Source organism: Callithrix jacchus, chromosome 5 (assembly GCF_049354715.1).
Source record: "Callithrix jacchus isolate 240 chromosome 5, calJac240_pri, whole genome shotgun sequence".
Taxonomy (NCBI): Eukaryota; Metazoa; Chordata; class Mammalia; order Primates; family Cebidae; genus Callithrix; species Callithrix jacchus.
The window spans coordinates 158,894,677-158,916,854 of NC_133506.1; the positions used below are offsets into that span (position 1 = coordinate 158,894,677).

The 22,178-nt window shown below is 33.3% G+C and overlaps 1 protein-coding gene across 2 annotated transcripts in view; it reads left to right on the forward strand.

Moving 5' to 3' along the window:
* The window catches only part of COG6 (component of oligomeric golgi complex 6), a 98,953-nt gene that overhangs the window by 50,681 nt on the left and 26,094 nt on the right, over positions 1-22,178 (forward strand). For both annotated transcript variants that reach the window (XM_035302529.3, XM_002806886.6), the window contains exons 13-15: positions 1,542-1,659; positions 19,738-19,869; positions 20,188-20,355. In XM_035302529.3, the coding sequence (XP_035158420.1) occupies positions 1,542-1,659; positions 19,738-19,869; positions 20,188-20,355 (418 nt within the window). The remainder of the gene's footprint in view (positions 1-1,541; positions 1,660-19,737; positions 19,870-20,187; positions 20,356-22,178) is intronic.

Below are 22,178 nucleotides of genomic sequence, written 5' to 3' on the forward strand. Positions count from 1 at the left end.
GAAGAGGAGAATTGTGTAAGAGAGTTTAACTCTCATCATCTACATCAGGGAATTTGTAGATAATACCTAAAACTTAAAATCAAGTAATAGGAGAATAAGCATGTTGGGTAGAAGTATGGAATGAAATGTCAGAAGAAACATCTACAATTATCTGGACCAGTTACTGGAGCATAGTGCGTGCTCAATAAACATTAGTAAATTCTAGATCTCAATAACTCCAAAGTACAGCTGATAACTGCAAATTTAAAACATAGTGAATGTAAATATATATTGATCTCTCTCCAGATTTTTCATTAAATTGTTTCTATTTATGTTCATTTAATTTGCTTACCCTGTTGTTTGATGTACACTTTTATTCAGAGGAAAACTTGTTTTTATTGCATATGTAGGCATGTGTGAGAATTCCGTCCACTTTATTTTAGTATTATTTGGCTTATAATATTTTTAACTGTAATACTTGTTGTTTCTTAAAATAGAAGTATTATGGCTACTCGTTTAATTTGCTAGTATTTTGCTGTTTGCCTTATACATTTTACTGATAATTTGCTCTGTTTTCATGAACTATGTAAGAATTTAATTTTTTTCAGTTTCAGAATTGTACTGAAATACTACATTTTACAGTATTTGCTTTTATAATATATCATATGTGGTATGTCATTTATCAGTAAATTTGCTGTGTGTTAGTTTACTGTTTACTAATATTTAATGCCATTATATTCATCTTTAGCAATCTAAATTTTTTTAGGCATGGAAGATGTTGTTATGCCTTTAGAAATTATGATTGCCTACTGGAATATAGCATGTTTTCATATCCACAGGAAACTTTTCCCCTAGAAGGTTATAAATCACTTTTAGTATGTGAATTATGAGAAAAAAATTGGGAATTATTTTATATACATACTTGTCTTAGATCTTGGCAAAAATAGCAATGGGTCTAAGAAATACCCTTATAAAATAGCAAATTGAGAATTATGGAATGTACTAATGTAATTAGTAATTTCAAAATGTTATCAGACTTTTCAAACTCATCAGACTTTTCAGTTAGTGTAAATATACTGCTCTGTAGACTGTTGTATAAAAATTGAGAAACTTCATAGATGTGTTATTTTAATATAATAGCTGTTTTAATTAAAAGAATAATGCAGTATTTATACAATTTATTTTATCAAGAAAGCTACTGATTTAATGCTCTTTTAAAAATTAAAATAGACTGTTTTAGATAATCAAGACATTTACTCTAATAGAGGAAAAATAGAGATAGGATTTTATATATTACAAATGTCTGTTCTGACAGTATTGCTAAAAGAGATTATGAAATATTGAAAACATACTAGTTTGTTTTTACTTTTCATCACCTAACTCAAAAGAAAAACAAAAGTCCTGATTTTTAAAATATGAAACTAGAGTATTTTTAATTCACAGATTGTATTTTACATTAAAAACTTTTATGTAAATCTAGATCTTTGTAAAGCATTCTACTTAGTTAAGAACTGTTTTGTTTCAGTTTCTGTTTCGCAACCTGAAATATTCTTTGCTTTTAGTGGCATTGTTGGAAATAGTGCAACTACATTATTGACCACCATTGAAGAAATGCATTTGCTAAGCAAAAAAATATTCTTCAATAACTTGAGTCTTCATGCAAGTAAATTAATGGACAAGGTATGTTTGAAAAATATAATTATTATGTGAATGTGAATCTTTCACATTAAAGATGTTTTAATGATTTTTGTATTGATTGGTAATTTTTCCTATTGCATTCTATCTTCTTTTGAGTTCTTCCTATGACCAACAAATTTCATTTTGAGATGGCTTACTGGACTTAAGATTGTAGTCTGTATTCCTGAAACAGTATCACATTTAGTTATGATTGGCTGTAGAGCCTCAGGCTCCAATTTAACTACTATTTTTTCTGTAACAAAAATTGTATAATTAAAGCAAACTTACTGTATTTAGCTGGGGGATAAGATGACATACAGATTGGAAAACCAGAACTCTTACAAAATGTTTTTTCCAAACAGCTTATGTTTTTACCCTTTGATGTTACAGGTTTGTCCTTATGAAATGTATGCTCCTCTGAGTTACATAATTATTTATGAAAACAAACAAGAAAAAGCATCCCACAAAAAAACAAATAAGCCAAAAACCTGAAAGTAAGATCTGATATTTTAAATTGAGCAGGATGTTGTGGCATGACCTTAAGGAATACATTTAAAGTGATCAAATCATTCTTTATTTTTGTTTCGTTATTGAGGACATGAGTTTTTGAAGGGTGTGTCACAATCACTATGCTGGGTTTTTACTACTGTAGCTAATAGGCTAGCTATATTAAGCCCAGGCTTTGTAAAATGGTATAAAATAGTAGCAATTTGGTTCCAAATACCTGGTCAGTCTTCACTTTCGTAAGTTCAGTCTTCACTTTCTGAAGCCTTAATAGGAGTCTACTTCCTGACCCTCATTCATGACTCAGATTTATTTGGAAAAGGAACATGAATTTGTGGAGATGGAGTATCTACCTTAATTTTTCTTGCCAGTGTATTTCTGTTTGCATCAGCAGTTTACTAACAATCATTTCTGGTTATGTTTGTTTTTATGAGTTCTTATTTAGACAGACCTTTTCTAAAATAATTTATATATGATATACAAACATCAAATCTGAATAAATATGTTCTAGCTATTGAGATACAAGGATGAACACTCAAGGTCTGTTGGCCTCATTAAGGTTGCTTCTCCTTTGGTGGAAAATAACCAAATAAATCTGGTTATTATAGAATGTACCTAGGGTATATACTAGCACCAAAGGAAGAGTATATTTAGCAAACTATATGTATTCCTTTACAGAGAGGAAGCTTTCCACAGAGAGAGGTAGTAGAGTTGAACTTAGAAGGACAGGAAGGCTTTAGATAGGAGAAGAAAAAAAAAGAAAGGAGTGGATAGGGGTCATCTTAAATAGAAGAAACAAATAGAACACGTTAGAACATGAGCTGTGAGTTACCTATAAACACGTTTTTCATTTATTAAAAATTTTAAAATACCACTTGTAAAGTGCTGTGTTTATATATATGTGTATATATATAACATATATAAGCACATTTTTCATTTATTAAAAATATCACTTGTAAAGTGATGTGTTTATACATACGTATATATGTATGTATATATGTGCATATATACATGCACACACATACACATACATGTATATAAAACATGCACATACATATATATGCATGTGTATATATAACATACACATACATATATACATATGTGTATATATATAAACACACCACTTTACAAGTGATATTTTTTAATAAAAAATGTGCTTCTATATATATCATGTGGTAAGGCCAGGTTGGAGATAGGAAAATTAAAGGAGTATTGAAGTTGTTGTTATTCATACATGATCTAAGGGAGAGACTCTGGGAATAGGAAAGAGGGGACAGATTCTTGAAGAGTAAAGATAAAGTCTTCAAAATTTGATGACTGAATATGGGAAAGTGAAAGGGAGTCATCCAGAATAATTCCTAAGCTAATCACAAATATCTAGAATACAGAAAGAGGGTACAATTTGGGAGATAACGATGGTATTGTCTGAGTTAGATAAATTGAGTTTGACATTCCTATGAGAGATTCCTCCAGAATTGGTCTAATCTAAAAGGGAGTGATACATTCGGATTTAGAGAGTTTTACATGTAGGAGATGGTTGAATTCATGGGTTTGAATGAAGTCACTAGGAATATTTTTTAACAAGAGTAGAGCTACCAGAACACAGTCTTGGGAAATGCTGACATCTAAGAGAAGGAAAAAAGTCAAAGAGTATGATGCTGAGAGAGGATGGCCAGAGAGGCAGGACAAAAATTAGGATAAGGTTTTATCAGAAAAAGCTAAGAGAAGAGAGTTTCTAGAGGGAAGGCATAGTTAATAATGACAGATGCTTTTAAAGAGTTCTAGTAGCAGGCTTGTCATCTTTGGCACTATATAGATGATAGGTGACCTTACTGGACAATAGGAGCCAGATTGCAGAATATAGAAAAACACATGGGTAAGCATGTTACCCAAAGCTTCACCAATTGGAAAACATATGGGCCTCAAGACCAAAAATAGATGTGTTAGGCATTTGTATTAAGAAATTTAAAACAGAACAATAAAATAAAGATAAATAGAAAGGATGGAATTAAATTTTGTGACAAATAAGGAAACAAAAGCAGAATTGATTATTTGTTGAAAAGATAAAATTGACAAACTTCTAACAAGTCTAATCAAGAAAAAAAAAGTTTTTAGAAGTTGGAGACAATCCACAGAAGAGAATTAAAACTTCTTAGAGAGTGCCATGTAGAGTTTTGTGGTAATAATCTGAAAAATCTGAGCAAGATGAATGCTTTTTAAGGTGATAAAAATTGGTAAGATGTGAGTCAAAAAGAAGTGGAAAGTTTGAATATACCCAAAGAAAGGAGAAAAGTTATTAAAAAACATGTTGCCAGGCCTAGTTCAGATCATATATATATATATATATATATATATAAAGAACTTCATTCATACTTAGGAGGAACAGATAATTTTCCAGAACATGGAAAAATATGGAAAGCTTCTCAGTTTGTTCTAGGTGATACAACACCGACATAAACCTTTTAGAGGTAGTCATCAGTGAAACAAAGATTAGTCACTTTTTAAGTTTTAAAGCTTCAGAATTCCGCATTTGTATATGAAAACCAAGGTGGTTTATTTCTTGAATATAAGAATGTTTTAGTGTTAGGAAATATATTAAATGAGTACATAAAATACATTTTGTATTCTCATATTTGATCACATTGTCTGGGGGAAAATCTTAGTAAATAAATCATTGGGGAATACTTCCTTAATCATAGAAAGAGAAATAAAACTAATAGCCAACATCGTAATTAATATTGATGCACTAGTGGCTCTTCTATTTAAGTGAAGAGCAAGAATGCTTGCCAATACTTTTCAATAATAACCACGGTAGAAAGACCAGATAAAGAAATGAAATTCAAATATTTTAAAGGAGGAGACATTAGATTCTTTATGCATGTTATGATAGTCTATTTTGAAGACTTAGGAGAATCAACTGAAATTGTACAACCAGAAAATGAATTCTAGTGAAATAGTTGGTGAAAAGATCAATATACAAATGTAATTAATTTTCTTATATGCCAGCTCATGAGGTGCTCGGTAAATACTGATAACACGAATGACTGGTTCGGTTCATTTTCTCCTGGCCTGTATTCCATCAGTATCTTGCCATTAGTTTTAAATCTCTTTCATCCTTGCCATTTTACCACATTTGCTTTGCCAAACCACCTTGAATTAATTCAATTTTTCAATTGTTCCTGTGCATACTATGACTGGCAAGCACTGCTAAGAAAATTACATGCCCATACAGACAGGAGTCAGTCAAAATTGTCTCCAACATCAGGAAAGCTCTCCATGAGGTCTAGCAAATGCTGATTGTCCTTTGGTGTACTACCCATAGTTACCTTACTTACTGTCACCCATTTCCTGAAATCTACCATACTACCCCCTACCAAAAAAGTACCAACCCTTGCTAAAACGGGATGATGGACATTAAAAAGAATCATTGCCAACATGAAGAGCAAAAAGCGAGATATTTTGTTTTTTTCTCATTTGGATTTCTGTGATTCTAGTGAGAAGGAACATTTTGAGATACGTTTTTGGCTGTGAGTTGCATGTTCAAGTCCTTTGTCATTTTTCTGTTGGGTTGTCTTGTTTGTTTCTGATATTGTTTATGTGTTAAGAATAGTAACTCCATCATACACATTACAGACATTTTCTCCACACATCGTTTGCCTTTATAATTTACCTGTAGTATTTTCTGACACATCAACTTTTAATTTTTTTATCGTTAAATATAAACTTTTTAAATAGTTTTTTCCCTTGGGAGCATTCCATGCTTGAAAGTATTCCCACAAGAAAATACATTTACAGTTTAATATATAATGATGTTAGCATCTATTAGTGGGGAAATGATAAATTGTTTAATACATTTATTTAGATGTATTTTCTTAGATGTTTCTATGTATTCACTTTGTTTATTTTTTTAAGAGACAGGGTCTCACTTGTTGCCCAAGATTGTAGCTCACTGTAGCCTTGAATTCCTGGGCTCAAATCATCCTTCTGCCTCAGCCTCCCAAGTAGCTGGGACAATAGGCACATACCACCATGACTGGCTAATTTAATTTGTTTTTTTTTTTGATAGAGACATGGTTTCGCTATTTTGCCCAGGTTTGTCTCAGGCAGTCATCCTGCCTCAGCCTCCCAAGGTGCTGTAATTACAGGTGTGAGCCACCACACCTGGCCCTGGCCCTGGTTTCACGTTTACAACAAATTTTTAATCTACTGAAGTTTATTATTCTTCATACTGAAAAGTTAGAACCTTATTCTTCCCTAAGTGGTTTTCCATTTATTTCCCCTTAGTAAATTTCTGTATATTTTATAAGTCACGTAAAAGTTAAAATGAAAGTGGCAACGAAACAGGAAAATATACAGTTGACTCATGGAAGTGCGGATGCTGACCCCATGCAGTTGAAAAATCTGCGTATGACTTTTGACTCTGAAAATGTAACTGCGAATTAGCCTGCTATTGACTGGAAGCCTTGCTAGTAACCTAAGCAGTCAGTTAACACATTTTCTGTTGTATGTGTTATATACTATATTCTTAAAGCAAGCTAGTGAAAAGAAAATGTTATTAAGAAAATCATAAGGGAGAGAAAATATATTTACTATTTATTAAATGGAAGTGAATCACCATAAAGGTCTTCATCCTCATTGTCTTCACATTGAGTAGGCTGAAGAGGATAAAGAAGAGGGATTGCTCTTGCTGTCTCAGAGAGTAGCAGAGGGAGAAGAAAATCTCTGTAAATGTGAACCTATATGGTTTAAACATATGTTGTTTAAGGGTCATCTGTAATGGATAGTAAAAGGCAACTTAAAGATGACATCTTCCAATTAAAACTTTGAACAGAATAGGGTGAAAAAGAGGGAAGAAGTAATTTAATTACCAATTAGTATTGCAGCTTATGTGAGTTTATAGCAGTGAATGGGTTCTGATGTGATGATTATTAGTAGAACCCTCGATATTTTTCTCCAATATGAACTGGGCCATATTTAGATTTATTTTTACATTAGATTGTGACTATATTATGATTCTCTTTACAACTTATATGTTGCTTATATCTACAACCATTTCAGTTTTTTTAAAAGAATATCTTCCTTTCATCAAATTTTAATGTTCCATAATTTTATATTTGTTATATCTTCTCCTTATTCTGCTTCTTGTAAGCCATTTCACTTTCTCTAAAAGCATTACCTTTATGAAGAAAACTATTTTTTGTAGAATGTTCTTCATTAGCAAAGCACCCAAGTGGAAATTTTTGTTAATAGAATTTTAAGCAGATAGTATAATTGTTAGAAAGAGCAGCTTTTAAAATAAAGGTGTAGCCAGAGAGGATTTTTTAAAAATGTGATTGCTTTTGTGCTTTTAAAAAGACATACTTGGGAGCTAATTCTTTATTCAGCATGAAAAAAAGAAAATTCAAGGACATAATTTTATTGAAAAACGTACCTTTTCTCTAACAAAGCAGTTGGAAGCCCTTGAGTATTCAAGCATGCGAGCTCCCTTCCTTATCAAGCTCTCCTGAAATATTCATAGCTGCAAATCTACTGAAGTGTAAGGAGAATATGCACCTACACTGCAAAAGACACAGTGCTGTATCCATTTAGGCTAGACGGACATTCTCTAAAATTATTTCTCACTATAGTAATGATACAATTCGGATTGAAAGGATATAGCCTGTCTTAAATGAAACCCATATCAAATTAATAGTCAGGATTGATTTGCTCAGTCCGCTGGAGAAAAACAAACAAAACAAAACAAAAAAAACCCAAAATGGTTCTTTAAATAAATTGTCATTTAAATTCTAGAATATGGGTACTGTTTTGAGTCTTTTTACTGCTCATAGCGTAAGATGTGGATTAGCAGCTTGGGCATCATCTGGGAACTTACTAGACATGCCGATATCTCAGGTCCTGCTCCAGACCGACTGCATCAAACTATGCATTATAGTAAGATTCCCAGGACATTCATGTGCTCATTCAAGCTTGAGAGGTGCTGTTCTGGTTGAAGAGTTTGGGTTTTACATTATTCCTTACAGATTGTTCTGCCAGGAAAAACAAACAAACAAATTTTTTAAAATTCAAAATGCATTTAACATTTTTTTTAAAAAAGGTGTAAAATAAGTTGTAATTTGATATTATTTCAACATGGTAGTTTGTACTCTTAAATTTATCTTGGACAATTTTATTGTCTTAAAATCTTAAATTCCACATATTGTCATTTACTAGAAGGTATGTATTTAGATAGAGCAAAAGGAATACACACACACACACACACACACACACACACTCCTTTATCTGTATATGCATATATATATATATATATATTCCTTTATATATTTTTAAATATATATATATATATAAAGAGAGAACGAGGAAATTAGTTTAAAAATATGAGGACTTTATTTTTGGTTGGTTTGTCTTTATTATTTGAAAGCAAATGGGTGAAGAGCCTTCTAAGAAGCTACAGAACAGAAAATTAGAGGAACTTAAATGGAAGATAGCTGAAAGAATAAAACTAAAGTTGGTAGGGGATGAAGTTGTAGAAACAGCTTTTGGAATTTTTATGGTGCAACTTCTTTATTTTTCTCTAGTAAAAGACAGAGCACTGACTACAGAAGGGATACAAAGTAAATAGTCACAAGAAGAATGAGAACTTCTGTGTCTAGCTCTACACATTTAAAAAAAGAGAGGTTCTAATATATGGAATATGAAGTTTTCAGTAGCTTAAATGCTTTTATTTTTATTGATTGATGGGTTGAGACAGAGTGTTTCTGTTGTCCAGGCTGGAGTTCAGTGGTGCAATCTCAGCTCACTACAACTTCCTCCTCCTGGGTTCAAGGGATTCTTCTGCCTTAGCCTCCTGAGTAGCTGGGATTACAGGCACCCACCACCACGTCCAGCTAATTTTTGTAGCAGACACAGGGTTTCACCATGTTAGCCAGGCTGTTCTCAAACTTCTAACCTCAAGCAATCCACCCACCTCAGCCTCCCAAAGTGCTGGTATTACAATTAGGAGCCACTATGCCCAGCCTTTAAATGCTTTTAAATGTGAAATTTTCCTGTGTACTTCAACTTTGTCACTTGGAAAATACTAAAATTATGAAATAAGTATTTCATAATAACAATGACTTGATTTTTAATGTATACAGTAATATAAAGAATAAATGAGCTTTCTTTTTAACTGCAGATATAGTTCCCAAGTCTAAAGTGTATAGTTCATTGAATGTTTGCATTTGCATATGCTCGTTGACTGTCACCCAGATAAGATATAAGACATTCCTAGCACCTTAGGAGGCATCATTCCCCTTTCCAGTCAATATCCAACCCCAGTATAAACTGCTGTCTGACTGACGACTATCTCTTGTTTTCTCTGCTATTAACTTCATGTAAATAGATTCATACAGTGTATACTTTTTTGGCTCTGATTTGTTTAATTTAACATATCTGTAAGATTCATACATGTTGCCTGTTCAGTTCATTTTTTAATTGTTGTGTAGTAATTTTGTTATATATATGCACCACAATTTATTTACCCTTTCTATTACTGTTGGACGTTTGGGACTTTTCTAGTTCTTGGATATTGTAAATAAAGCTGTTATGAATATTATTATGCATGTATTGGTGGACATAAGTTTTTATTTCTGTTGTATGTATGCCCAGAAATGGAATATCTGTATTATAACATTGATTAACTTTAGCAGGTATTGCTAAGCATTTTTCCAAAGTAATTGTGCTAGATCACTCCACCAGAAATGTGGGAGTTTCAGTTGTTCCACGTTTTTCCAGTACATGATGTTGTTAGTCTTCTTAATTTTAGCTGCTACAGAAAGTGTGTGGTGGTATTTCATTTGTTTATGGTTTGCACTTTTTTCAAGATTAATGGTGCTGAACAGTTTTTCATGTTTACGGGCTGCTAGATACACTTCCTTGTGACGTTGTCTTAAAGCCTGTTGCACAGATTCTTTATCGAGTTGTTATCTTTCTCTTGCTAATTTCTAACAGTTTTCAGAAATGTCTGGATACAAGTCTTTTATGGAATAATAAGCATTACAGATACTTTCTACCAGTTTTTGAACTGTCTTTTCACTTTCTTAATTGTGTATTAGATCAACAGAAAGTCTCAATTTTTAATTCAGGCTTGTATGACAAGCTTTCATTTCATGATTTGTTCCTTTTGTGTCCTGTTTAGGAAATCTTTGCCTATTCCAGGGTCATGAGAATATTCTTCCATGTTTTTCTCTAAGAAGCTTGATTATTTTAGCTTCCACATTTAGGCCTTCAGTCCATCTCAGATTTTTAGTATGGTATGAGGATAGGGGTCAAGTTTAATTTGTGTGAGTGTGCTTTAAGTTCATTTTTCTTGCTTTAAATTTGTCTTGCCTTTGGTCTTGATTTATGTCATAATGTCTAGTAAAATATAACTGGACCTAATACCATGTTCTCATACTAGGTTTTCTACAGATGTTTGATAGTTTGAAAAACTGGGAGGGCTTTAGAAGCTAATCTTCTCAGTCATCTTTGTCTGTAGCTACATGTGTATTTCTTAGGTTACCTGAGACTGACGTTTCTGTTTTTTCCAGTGAAGCTGGTGTTTAATAATTGGTTGTCCTAGTACCAGTAGTGTAGTTGCAGGTGGTTTTTGTGCTGCAAGACACGTAAAGCCTTTTCTAAATTAGAAATTCATCTCCTGTAAGCAATTGATAGCTCCACATTAGATAGGGAATATATGGCTCCAGGAGAAATCCAGGGCTTTGGAGTCTGTTGGAGCTGGACTGAAAGTCTCACTTTTCCAATCATTATTGTGACTTTCAATAAGTTGTCACTATGTAGTTGGGTTTTTACTATATAACAAAGAATTGTGGCACAGCAAACTTAGATAAACCTGCCCTAGGTCACATCGTCACTGAGGGTGAATATAAATCCAAGTCTGCCTAATTGCTAAGCCTGTGCCTACTTCCTTGTGGATGTTCCCTACATAATGGTTCCTTTTTAACATTTTCCTTTTATTTATTGTTAATTTTTATAGATTTATGAGATACGAATGCAGTAATGTTACATTTATATATTATGTAGTGGTGCAGTCTGGGTTTTTAGTGTAACCATTACCTGATTACTGTACGTTGCACCCAGTAGGTAATTTCTACTACTTACCTAGTCTTCAGCTAGTGAAGACATCAGCTGGTTCTTTTTTCTTTTCTTTTTTGACATTAGCTTTTGTTTTTGGCAAAATAAAAATTTTAGCCTTACTGTATAATGCTAATTTCTATCTTTTAAAAAATTCTTAACTTATAAAACAATATATCTAATTTTACTTGTATTTAAGATTACATTGGAACCCATGAGTGGACTTTTCTTAATCTATAATTGTTTGTATAATTTTCCATAGATTTGTCTTTTTTTTCTGAAAAACAAATGGTAATTTCAATTATATTCTTGAAAGATGTCTGCCTTCCTCCTCCTCCTGTAACACGTAAGAATAACTGGTTTGAAAAGTTTAAAGCATGTGAGTCACAAAGATATAAAATTAGCCGGCAAAATTTCAATGTAACCAAACATTTAGGAAGAAAGGATGCTTTCTGTAAACTTGAAGTCCTCAAATACGTTGTAAGATGCTGGGGCCGTTAGTGCTCACAGACTTCAATGCGGTCATAATCTTAAGAAACAGCTGTTAATACCACCTTATCATAGATTCCCTAAGATCTGTGATCCTACAGAAGAATGTAAGATCTACAGCATCCTCTCTGAAAAACTTAATTGTATAGAATTCAAGTAAGAATATCACCTATGAAAATCCAAATTAACACTTTGGTGTAGTAGTTATAAGCATGACCTCTGCAGTCAATGCTTGGGTGAGAGTCTGAGCTCTGCCCCTTCTAAGAACAGTGGGCCCTTTGGCAGGTTATTTAATCTGTCCTTGCTTTAGTTTCTTCATATATAAAATGTGACATTATTCCTCCCTCCTCCTTCTCATCAGCCTTACTCATCTGTAAAATGGGAATGATATATACCTTAGGCACATTAGGATTAAATGAAGGTGACATGAAAAGTACATGGTACAGTTTTTAGATTATTTTTTTCACATGTTACAAAATAATCTATTCATTTATATTCATAAAGAAATATAAAGTTTAAACAGAACTATAGGTAATATTCAGTATTTGATTTCAATCTTTTGAAAATGACTCTACACACCCCTGTACACATGATGTGCATACAATTTTGTTTTTGTTTTTGTTTTGTGATGGAATCTCACTCTGTTGCCCAGGCTGGAGTGCACTGGCACGATCTCAGCTCACTGCGTCCTCCATCTCCTGGATTCAAATGATTCTCCTGCCTCAGCCTCCTGAGTAGCTGGAATTACAGGCTTGTGCCATGACACCCAGCTAATTTTTGTACTTTTAGTAGAGGTGGGGTTTTGCCATGTTAGCCAGGTTGGTCTTGAACTCCTGACTTCAGGTGATCTGCCCGCCTGCACCTCCCAAAGTGCTGAGACAACAGGTGTGAGCCATCATGCACAGCCCTGATGTGTGTCTTGCATTTTTCATTTAACATATTATTGGGGCTTAATAAAATGTTAATTCTTGATGTTTGCAAATATCTTTAATACTGTACTTACGGTTCCCATTCTTCCATGCAGAAGCCAGTTTTGGATGAATTATTTTGGTTCTTTTTCCCTATTCAATAGCATCAATAATGCCAAAGCATTCTCTCACAGTACTGTTGGAACATGTTTATTGTCCAGAGACTTATTAAGAAATGACTTGCTGTTTAGTCCATTGGCATTTCAAAACAATTTGTTAAAAAAAAATATATATATATATATGTTTTACGTTGTAACTATGCTGCAGTAACATAAATTGAATGTAAGTGGCACAGTCAGCAGTTTTTATTGACATCCATTATGCTTAAAACATTGTGAAAGAGCAGTAAAGAAGATAAGCGCCTGAAATAAGGAGCCTAATCTAATTGAAGTAGACACTCTCACACGTCATTTTAGCAGCTTTGTACTTTGGATTTAAAAACAAGCAAAAGATATTTGCGCATAGTCCCTAAGGGAGTATGCTTTGAATATAACCCGTGATTTTATATCCATTCATTCACATGAACGTGCTTAGCTTAGGTTAGTGGCACATATCCATGATATAGATATTTGGAAGTAACATATGGCCATATTTACGACAAAGCTTACCTGCCTGAGCAAGTATTTGCATGCTTGCTGTAGATATTCAGCAAAGTGTCATGTGGCCCATGTCAGGTCACAACTCTAGTTAACATTTCTGAGAGTTGAAGATCGTGACAAAAGTAGAGGGGAAAGTCAAACATACCGAATAAGAAAGAGGGAAGTCTTTATTTGTAAGGCAAAAGTTCACATTTTCTTCAACTTTCTTTCCATCAGTGTGTAAGATTTCTATGAATAGCTCGAGTCCTGGCATAAGCAGCAGTGATAATATTAACACCTCTCCCAGTCACATCACTCTGAGAATGCATCTGCCAGTCACTTACTGATGCTGACTGGTTTCCAGGGAAGTGGAGTGTGAATAAACTTGGATTTTCTACACAGCTTAAAGCTTATAGGATCTTCTGTGTTGTGATTATTGTTTTTTTTACATGAAGTTCATAAAGCGTATTTTGTTTATTTTCTAATGGTTGCTGCTACTTGTTTTAGGTTCTCTATATAACAAAGCCCACTTAATTCTAGCGTTTGGCCTCCACAACCTTATATGGAGATATGGAACACATGGTAAACAGGGTCTCTTCCTAAGGGAAGATCATGATTTGGATAAAGTAAGTGCAAGAATGCATTGGAGGGCCTTCAAAGAAATGTCAACTTGTCTCATGCAAAGTTTAACCATTAGAAATTAATTTTATGAAATGAAACAAAAGTGATAGAAGGATATTATTGAGCTGTTTTTCCTCTTTACATTTTCTTTCTGTTATTCTGCTATAGGATTTTACAGTCACAAAGTTTGTTTATCTAATAATCTGCCATAATTTTCACTTTGCTTTAGAAGTATGGTTCTTACCTGCTGCTGATTTAATGGATGTGTGTAAAAGCACCTCATAGAATGGCAGTTTGTTGAATGACTTGAGTTCAGGTAGCACTCACTTGCAATAATTTACCATCAACTCTAACTATGGCAAGGTGTGACTTTAGCTCTAAATTTAAGCTCCTTAAATAACTTATTTCAGGGGAGAAAAAAATTTCAACTTACTCCCATCAGCGTATGAGTTTTACGTCATTGATCTTCTGTTTCGTTTGGCAATTAAAAATCTCTTGTGTGGGTTTTTGAAAGTTTTTTTTTTTTTTTTTTTTTTTTTAAGATTTATTGCTTCTAAGTGCAACAAAAATAAATAAATAAAAATAAGAAAATGGGACCTAATTAAACTAAAAAGCTTCTGTATAGCCAAAGAAATAATCATCAGAGGAAACACAGCCCACAGAGAAAATATTTGCAAACTATGCATCTGAAAAAGGACTAATATTCAGAATACGTGGAACCAAACAAATGAGAAAGAAAAGACAAATAATCCCATCAATAAGTGGGCAAATGATATGAACAGCTATTTCTCAAAAGAAGCTATATAGATGGCTAACAAACATATGAAAACATGCTCAACATCACTAATCATCAAGAAAGTGCAAATTAAAACCACAGTGAGACACCACCTTACTCCTGTAAGACTGACCGTTATTAAAAAGTAAAACAAAACAAAATAAATATTGGTGTGGATGTGGTGAGAGGGAATCCTTATGTACTGCTGGTGGGAATGTAAATTGGTACAACCTCTATGGAAAACAGTAGGGAGATTTCTTAAAGAACTAAAAGATTTGCCATTCAATCCAGCAGTCCCATGGCTGGGTATCTACCCAAAGGAATAGGCATCATTATATCAAAAAGACATTTGCACACGTGTTTATTGCAGCACAGTCATAGTTGTAAAGCTATGGAACCAACCTAAGTGCCCATCAACCAATCAGTGGATAAAGAAATTGCAACAACTTGATTGGAGCAGGAGGCCATTATTCTAAGTGAAGCAACTCAGGAATATGAAACCAAAAATTGTATGTTTTCACTTATAAGTGGGAGCTAAGCTATGGGTACACAAAGGCACACAGAGTGATATAACGTACTATGGACACTCAGAAGTGGGAGAAGATGAGGAGTGAGGGATAAAAATTACTATTGGGCACAATATACACTACTTGGATGACGGGTGCACTAAAATCTTGGTCCACGGTACAGTTCATCCATGTAACCAGAAACTACTTGTACACCAAAAGCTATTAAAATTAAAAACAATTTTTGTTAAGATTTATTGCTTCCAAAAGACACTATATACTCTCTCTCTCTCTCTCTCTCTCTCTCTATATATATATATACACACACACACACGCACACACTATATACTATGGTTTAATATACTATGGTTTATAACTTAGAAGAGAAAATTAAACATTAAACATTTAGGTTCTTAATCATACAAGGTTTGTAGTTCTACTAGAGCTGTACTCCTCATCTAGCTTCCCTGGAGGATTTGTTAGATTTTTTTTTTTTCTATTTATGAAAGGTATTGGTAACCAACACATACATGTTTGCTCTGGTTTCTATGGTTATTTCTATATTATTACTATTAGAATGCTAGCAGATCTTTCTGATTTGTACTAAGGTAAAGATTCCACTGAAAAATTTTTGAGTATCTTCAGTTTATATTACTTATGTATATGCATGCATATACATGTAATACCTTTACATATAAATTTTTAGAATGATGAGTATATTGATTTCTATTAAATGTATGTTTATTTTAAAAACAAATGGAAACACAAAGAAGAAAATAACACTTACCTACATCCTCTCACCCTTAATTAACTGTTACTAACTACATATTGCTTTTAGAGGGGCAGAGATCACTCTATTAGTTTTGTAAAACTGATATGCATATACTTATACTTAATTTAAACCATGGAGAAGAGCACAAAGAGGAAAGTTTAAAAAACCTCCACTTAGAAATAATATTAGTTAGATATCATTTTAAGTAGGAATGATAGAAGAATACTTTTGTGAAGATAAGATCATATACTGGAGGGTTTTTTTAAGTTCACATTTATTTGAATTTAATGAAAGAAAAGGAGATAAAACTGAAGAAATTGGGGAACTTGAAACATGTATCTCTTTACCACAAGAAATATTTTCCTTCAGTTTTGTAAGTTTTGGCTTCATGTGTTTTTGGGCTTTTTTGTTGGGTGCATGTATGTTTATAATTATTTTATTTTATTGATGGATTGACCCTTTTATTATCAGACATGCTTTATTTCTAGTAATAATTTTTGTCTTAAAGTTGTTTTGTCTGATATTAGCATATTAGTGTAGCTAATTTAATCTAGCTTTCTTTCAGTTGTTTGCAAGGTGTATCTCTTTATATCCTTTTACATCCAATTTATTTTTGTCTTAAAAGTGTGTTTCTTGAAGTTGGCATATAGTTGGTACATGTTGTCGTTTTCCAAATTAATCTGCTAGTCTCTGCCTTTTGATTATCAGGTTTTATCAATTTACACTTAAGTGGGGGTAGAGTAGGATTTATGTCTGCATTTTGCTCTTTGTTTTCTGTATGTCTTAAATGATTTCCTTTTTCCTCTGTGTCCCTGTTACTTCTTTTACATTAAGTAGATATTTTCTAGTATACTAATTTAATTCCCTTATCACTTAAATACATATGTTTGTGGGTATAGGGTTACTTATATTTCCTGAGTGGTGCCCTGAGAATTACAATTAGCATATTAATTTATAACAATCTAATTAAGATAATACCAACATACTTTTCATAGTATATAAAAACTTTGCTCCTATATAGCTCAATTCTCCTCTTCCTTTATGCTATTATTAATGTAATTAAATCTTATTACATCGTATGCTCATCAACATAGACTTACAATTATTGCCTCAGGCAGTTTTCTTTTAAATTAGAGTTATGAACAAAAAATACATTAAAACTGTCTTTTATAGTTATCTTTGTTGGAGCCTTGACAAGTGTTCTTTATTTCTTCATATGGATCAAGTTACTTTTTAGTGTCCAATTTTCCTTAGTCTTTGTCTTGTAGGGCAGATATGCTAGTGAAGAATTTTTGCCTTTATTTGGGAGTGTCTTAATTTCTATTTTATTCTTGAAGAATAGTTTTGCTGAATTTGAAATACTTGATTGACAGTCTATTTATTTCAGCTTGTGCGTATGTCATCCATTGCCTCTTGCCTGCATGTTTTCTGGTGAGAAATCGGCTATTGATCTTGTCAGAAATCCCTTGTTCATAATGAGTTATTTCTTTCTAGTTACTTTGAAGATTATCTTTTTGTCTTCTGACAGTTTGATTATGATGTGTGTTACTGTAAGTCTCTTGAGTTAATCCTTCTGGGAGGTCAGTTAGCTTCTTGGATGTTGATTAATGTCTTTTAAAATCACAATTGGAAAGCTCTCTGCCATTGTTTCTTCACTGCATTTTTCTCTTTATTCTTTCCTTCTGGGATCCCCTTTATACTTACATTGTTAGATGATGTCTCATCTTTGATATGCTGCTCATTTTTTTTTTTTTTTGAGACTGAGTCTCTCTCTGTCGACCAGGCTGTAGCACAGTGGTGCAGTCTCGGCTCACTGCAGCCTCCACCTCCTGGGTTCAAGCAATTCTCCTGCCTCAGCCTCCTGAGCATCTGGGATTATAGGCTCGTGCCACCACGCCCAGCTAATTTTTGTATTTTTGGTAGAGACAGGGTTTCACCATGTTGGTCGGGCTGGTCTCCAACTTCTGACCTCATGATCCTTCCACCTCAGCCTCCCAAAGTGTTGGGATTACAGGCATGAGCCACTATTCCTGGCCCATTTTCTTTTATTCATTTTCTTTCTGTTTCTCAGACTCTATAATTCACCTATCTTTAAGTTGACTGATTAATTATTCTGCTTGCTTAACTCTTATGTAAGGCCAAGCACAGCAGTTCACACTGGTAATCATAGCATTTTGGGAGGCTAAGGCAGGAGAATCACTTGAGCCCATGAGCTTGAGACCAATCAGCCTGGGCAACATAGCAAGACCACCATCTCTACAAAAAATAAAATTAGCCAGGCGTGGTGGCACGAGCCTGTAGTCCTAGGTACTAATACTTGGGAGACTGAAATAGGATGATCACTTGAGCATGGGAGGTTAAGGCCGCAATGAGCTGTGATTGCACCACTGTACTTTATCCTAAGTGACAGAGAAAGACCCTGTCTTAAAAAAAAAAAAAAATCTATGTAAGACCCTGATAGTGAATTTTTCATTTCAGTTATTGTACTTTTTGACTCCAGAATTTCTCTTTGGTTGTGTTTTATTATTCCTGTCTCTTTATTGATATCCTCTATTTGGTGGGACATTGTTTTCATACTTTAGTTCTTCAGACATGATTTCCTTCAGTCTTTGAACATACCTAAAACAGCTTGTTTAAAGTCCTCGTCTAGTAAATCTAACATCTGGACTTCTTCAGGGAATGTTTCTATTGTGTTTTTCTCAGCATGGGCTATGTTATCTTGTGTTTGGGGTATGTTTTATTAGTTTTTTGTTCTTGTTACTTTAATGAAGGAGAGAGTATTTTTGGACATGCTAACTTTGCTGTTCCTAGTTATGTAACTTATGCATTAACTTTCTACATAAAACGGTCTTTTAATTAATGCTGATGTTTAAAAATTCTTATACCTTTCTACCTACCTGCCACTAGGCTATAGTCTCTTGCATTGTCTTCAAAGTCCTATATTTTTAATTTTAAAAATATTACTAACATTGTAAGTACTCTGAAAATATTTTTAAAGAAATTCATAAGCACTTGTTTTTATGTATCATGGTGCCACCAAATAAGGATAGTGAACTTGGCATACCTTCTACTTAATAAGTGCAAGGCACACTAGTCAGCCATACAACAATCTCATTTAATATTTACAGAATCCATCTGAATCTCTGAAAAGTTAAATAACTTGCTGAAGGTTACACAACTAGTAAGTGATAGTAGATCCAAGATTTGAACTTAATTCGTTTAATTCTAGAGCCCAATAAATTAATGGTATTGTTATACTGTTTCTGTGAAGTGATTTTCCAAATGTGTGACCCATGCGTTACCTTCTTGAGTGACTCCTGGGGTGCTTGTTGAAATGTCAGTTCCTGAACCCCTAACCTATACATACTGAACTAAGATCTCTGAGATTTGGGCCTGAGAGTAGGTGATATTTCTCAATTACATTATAGTTGGGATAGTGCTGGTCCATGGACTGCTTTTTTCTTATGATTTGGGCTAAAATATAATTCTATAATTCAAGTAAACACTAACTTTTCAAACTATTTTTTGAATTTTAGAGTACAAGGTGACATATTCTGAGATAATCTAACAAAGAAATTTTCTCTCACTTTTTGTGCTGTCAGTGTAGCTCGAAGTAAGCTATTAATAAGTTATAGATTTCTATCTAATGCGTGAGCCTATCCTTTGTAATTTTACATTTTTCTTTTACTGTTAACTTACATTTACACATTAAAATTTAGTGGAAAAATATAAGGAGCAGATAAATCATCTCTTATTTTAGGTTGAACTCCCACCACCTGATCTTGGACCAAGTTCTGCGCTAAATCAGACACTCATGTTGCTGCGTGAAGTTTTGGCATCTCACGATTCTTCAGTGGTACCATTGGATGCACGTCAAGCTGATTTTGTGCAGGTATGTTGTAAATTCATTTTTAATGATTGTTTTCCACTCTTCTATTGTACATTCTGCTTCAATTCTGGAATTTTGTACTTCATATACTTCGACAGAACCTTTCTTATTGTTGTTTTTCCTTCAAATATTAAACCAGTTCTCATAATTTAAAAAGTGTTGATTCAGTGATCAACTATTTTTTAAACTATGTTTAATGGTTTCCTATAAGCTTCTACAAATTGATTTCCTTCCAACTAGTTTGGCCTTAATTCTAAAGGGTCATTAACCGAAGACCATATCAGTGATTGAGAAATAATTAGTTTTATTTTTCATTCGTAGGTTTTATCATGTGTCTTGGATCCTCTCCTACAGATGTGTACTGTATCAGCCAGCAACTTAGGCACAGCTGACATGGCCACTTTCATGGTCAATTCACTATATATGATGAAGACAACATTAGCTCTATTTGAATTCACGGACAGACGTCTGGAAATGCTACAATTTCAGGTACATTTTTCTATACAATGACTGTTTACTTTGATTCTATCTTTTTCTCTATGTGATAGCTTTAAGTTAATGGCTTAACTAATTTTAGTGACCTAATTCCTATAGATCTTTTGATATCATCTGATGAAAGGACACACATACAATACACACATACACACGTGCACGCGCGCAAATTCAGTATTTCAGCTTTCAGCTTTAGAGGAACCAGAATATATAATGTTTAAAATAGTTGATTCATACCATAGTATGTGATGGTAGATTGAAGATTTTCAGATTAATTTCAACAGTTATTCTGTATGCAGATTTTGGTTTCTGAACTGTGAATAATATGTTATATTTCTCAAGCTGCATGGTTAATGCAGAATGTGTTACAGAGGACAGATATATTTTTATCTATGTGAAAACCAGTGTTAGGCAAAACATTACAAGTTGCTATACCTCTCCAGTCCTATAAAGCAAATGGTTATCACTTAAGAGCGTGTATGATGACTAAAACAAAGCCATTTGTAAAATTTAGTAGATAGTTGGTTCCAATTTTAAGCAGTGATTATAGGTAAATATACTGTTTTTTTAAAAAGACAACTCAATGTTCTGTGCTATCACACATATATCAACAATTTGTCAGTGGGTATAAGAATGAGTTTTTATATTTCTAAATCTATGAAATTTTCTAATTTCTAGTTTTTTCTTTTTTCTTCTTTTGAGACACAGTCTCACTCTGTCACCAAGCTGGAATGCAGTGGCACAATCTCGGCTCACTGCAGCCTCCACCTCCCAGGTTCAAGCGATTCTCCTGTCTTAGCCTCCCAAGTAGCTGGGACTACAGGCATGCACCAGCATGCCCAGCTAATTTTTGTATTTTTAGTAGAGACAGGATTTCACCATGTTGGCCAGGATAGTCTCGATCTCTTGACCTTGTGATCTGCCTGCCTTGGCATCCCAAACTGCTGGGATTACAGGTGTGAGCCACCATACCTGGCCTAGTTTTTTCTTTTAAAATAAAAATTCAGATTTGTGGTTTAAAGTCAAATAATTCTACAGAACTTCTTATGAAAAGCCACCAGTGTACCATCCTCTCCACCCCCAACATCTCTCTTTCATTTCTCACTCAAAAACACAATTTCTTTCAGTTTTTATAGTTGCTTCTTTTGGTGTTTATATTTGTAATTCTGAACACTTATGTATATTGCTACTTATAGATTTTTTTTCGTTTTATATCTAATGTATTACATTAGATATAATCTAATACGTTATGAAATGAACAATGAAAATTTAGTTATTTACTTAATTTTTAAATTTTAAATTTTTTAGTTTAAATTTAGTTATCTATTAAGTTTTTAAATATTTTGTTACCTACTGCCACCCACCAACCTCCCAGATAAGAATATGCCATACGTAGAGCTTTCCCATCTTTCCAATGCAGCTATATTATTTAGGTTAGATTAGTATTGTGTTAAGTTATTATTACTATGTAGCACTATTGGTGACTGAACCATGTAATGTAGAAAGGTTAATTTACCTTTCTTGGATAACTTTTTCATTTTCTGTGGAACTAATAGCATTTTTATTTAAGAAATGTCACGTTTTTCTGTGTTTGTTAGTAATTCAAGCTCAAATCTCTGCCATTTATCTAAATCTTAGGATATTCAGATATGTCAGGTGTTTATCAATTTGTTTTATCACCAATTATCTGTTTTTCTTATGTGTTCCTTAGCTATTTTATGCATGGTAAAGATTCTTAGTCTGTGTGCTAAATTGAGCTTATTCAAGTTCTCTCTGTCCTTGCTTACTTTTGCTCCCATTGAATGTGTCAACTGGACTTT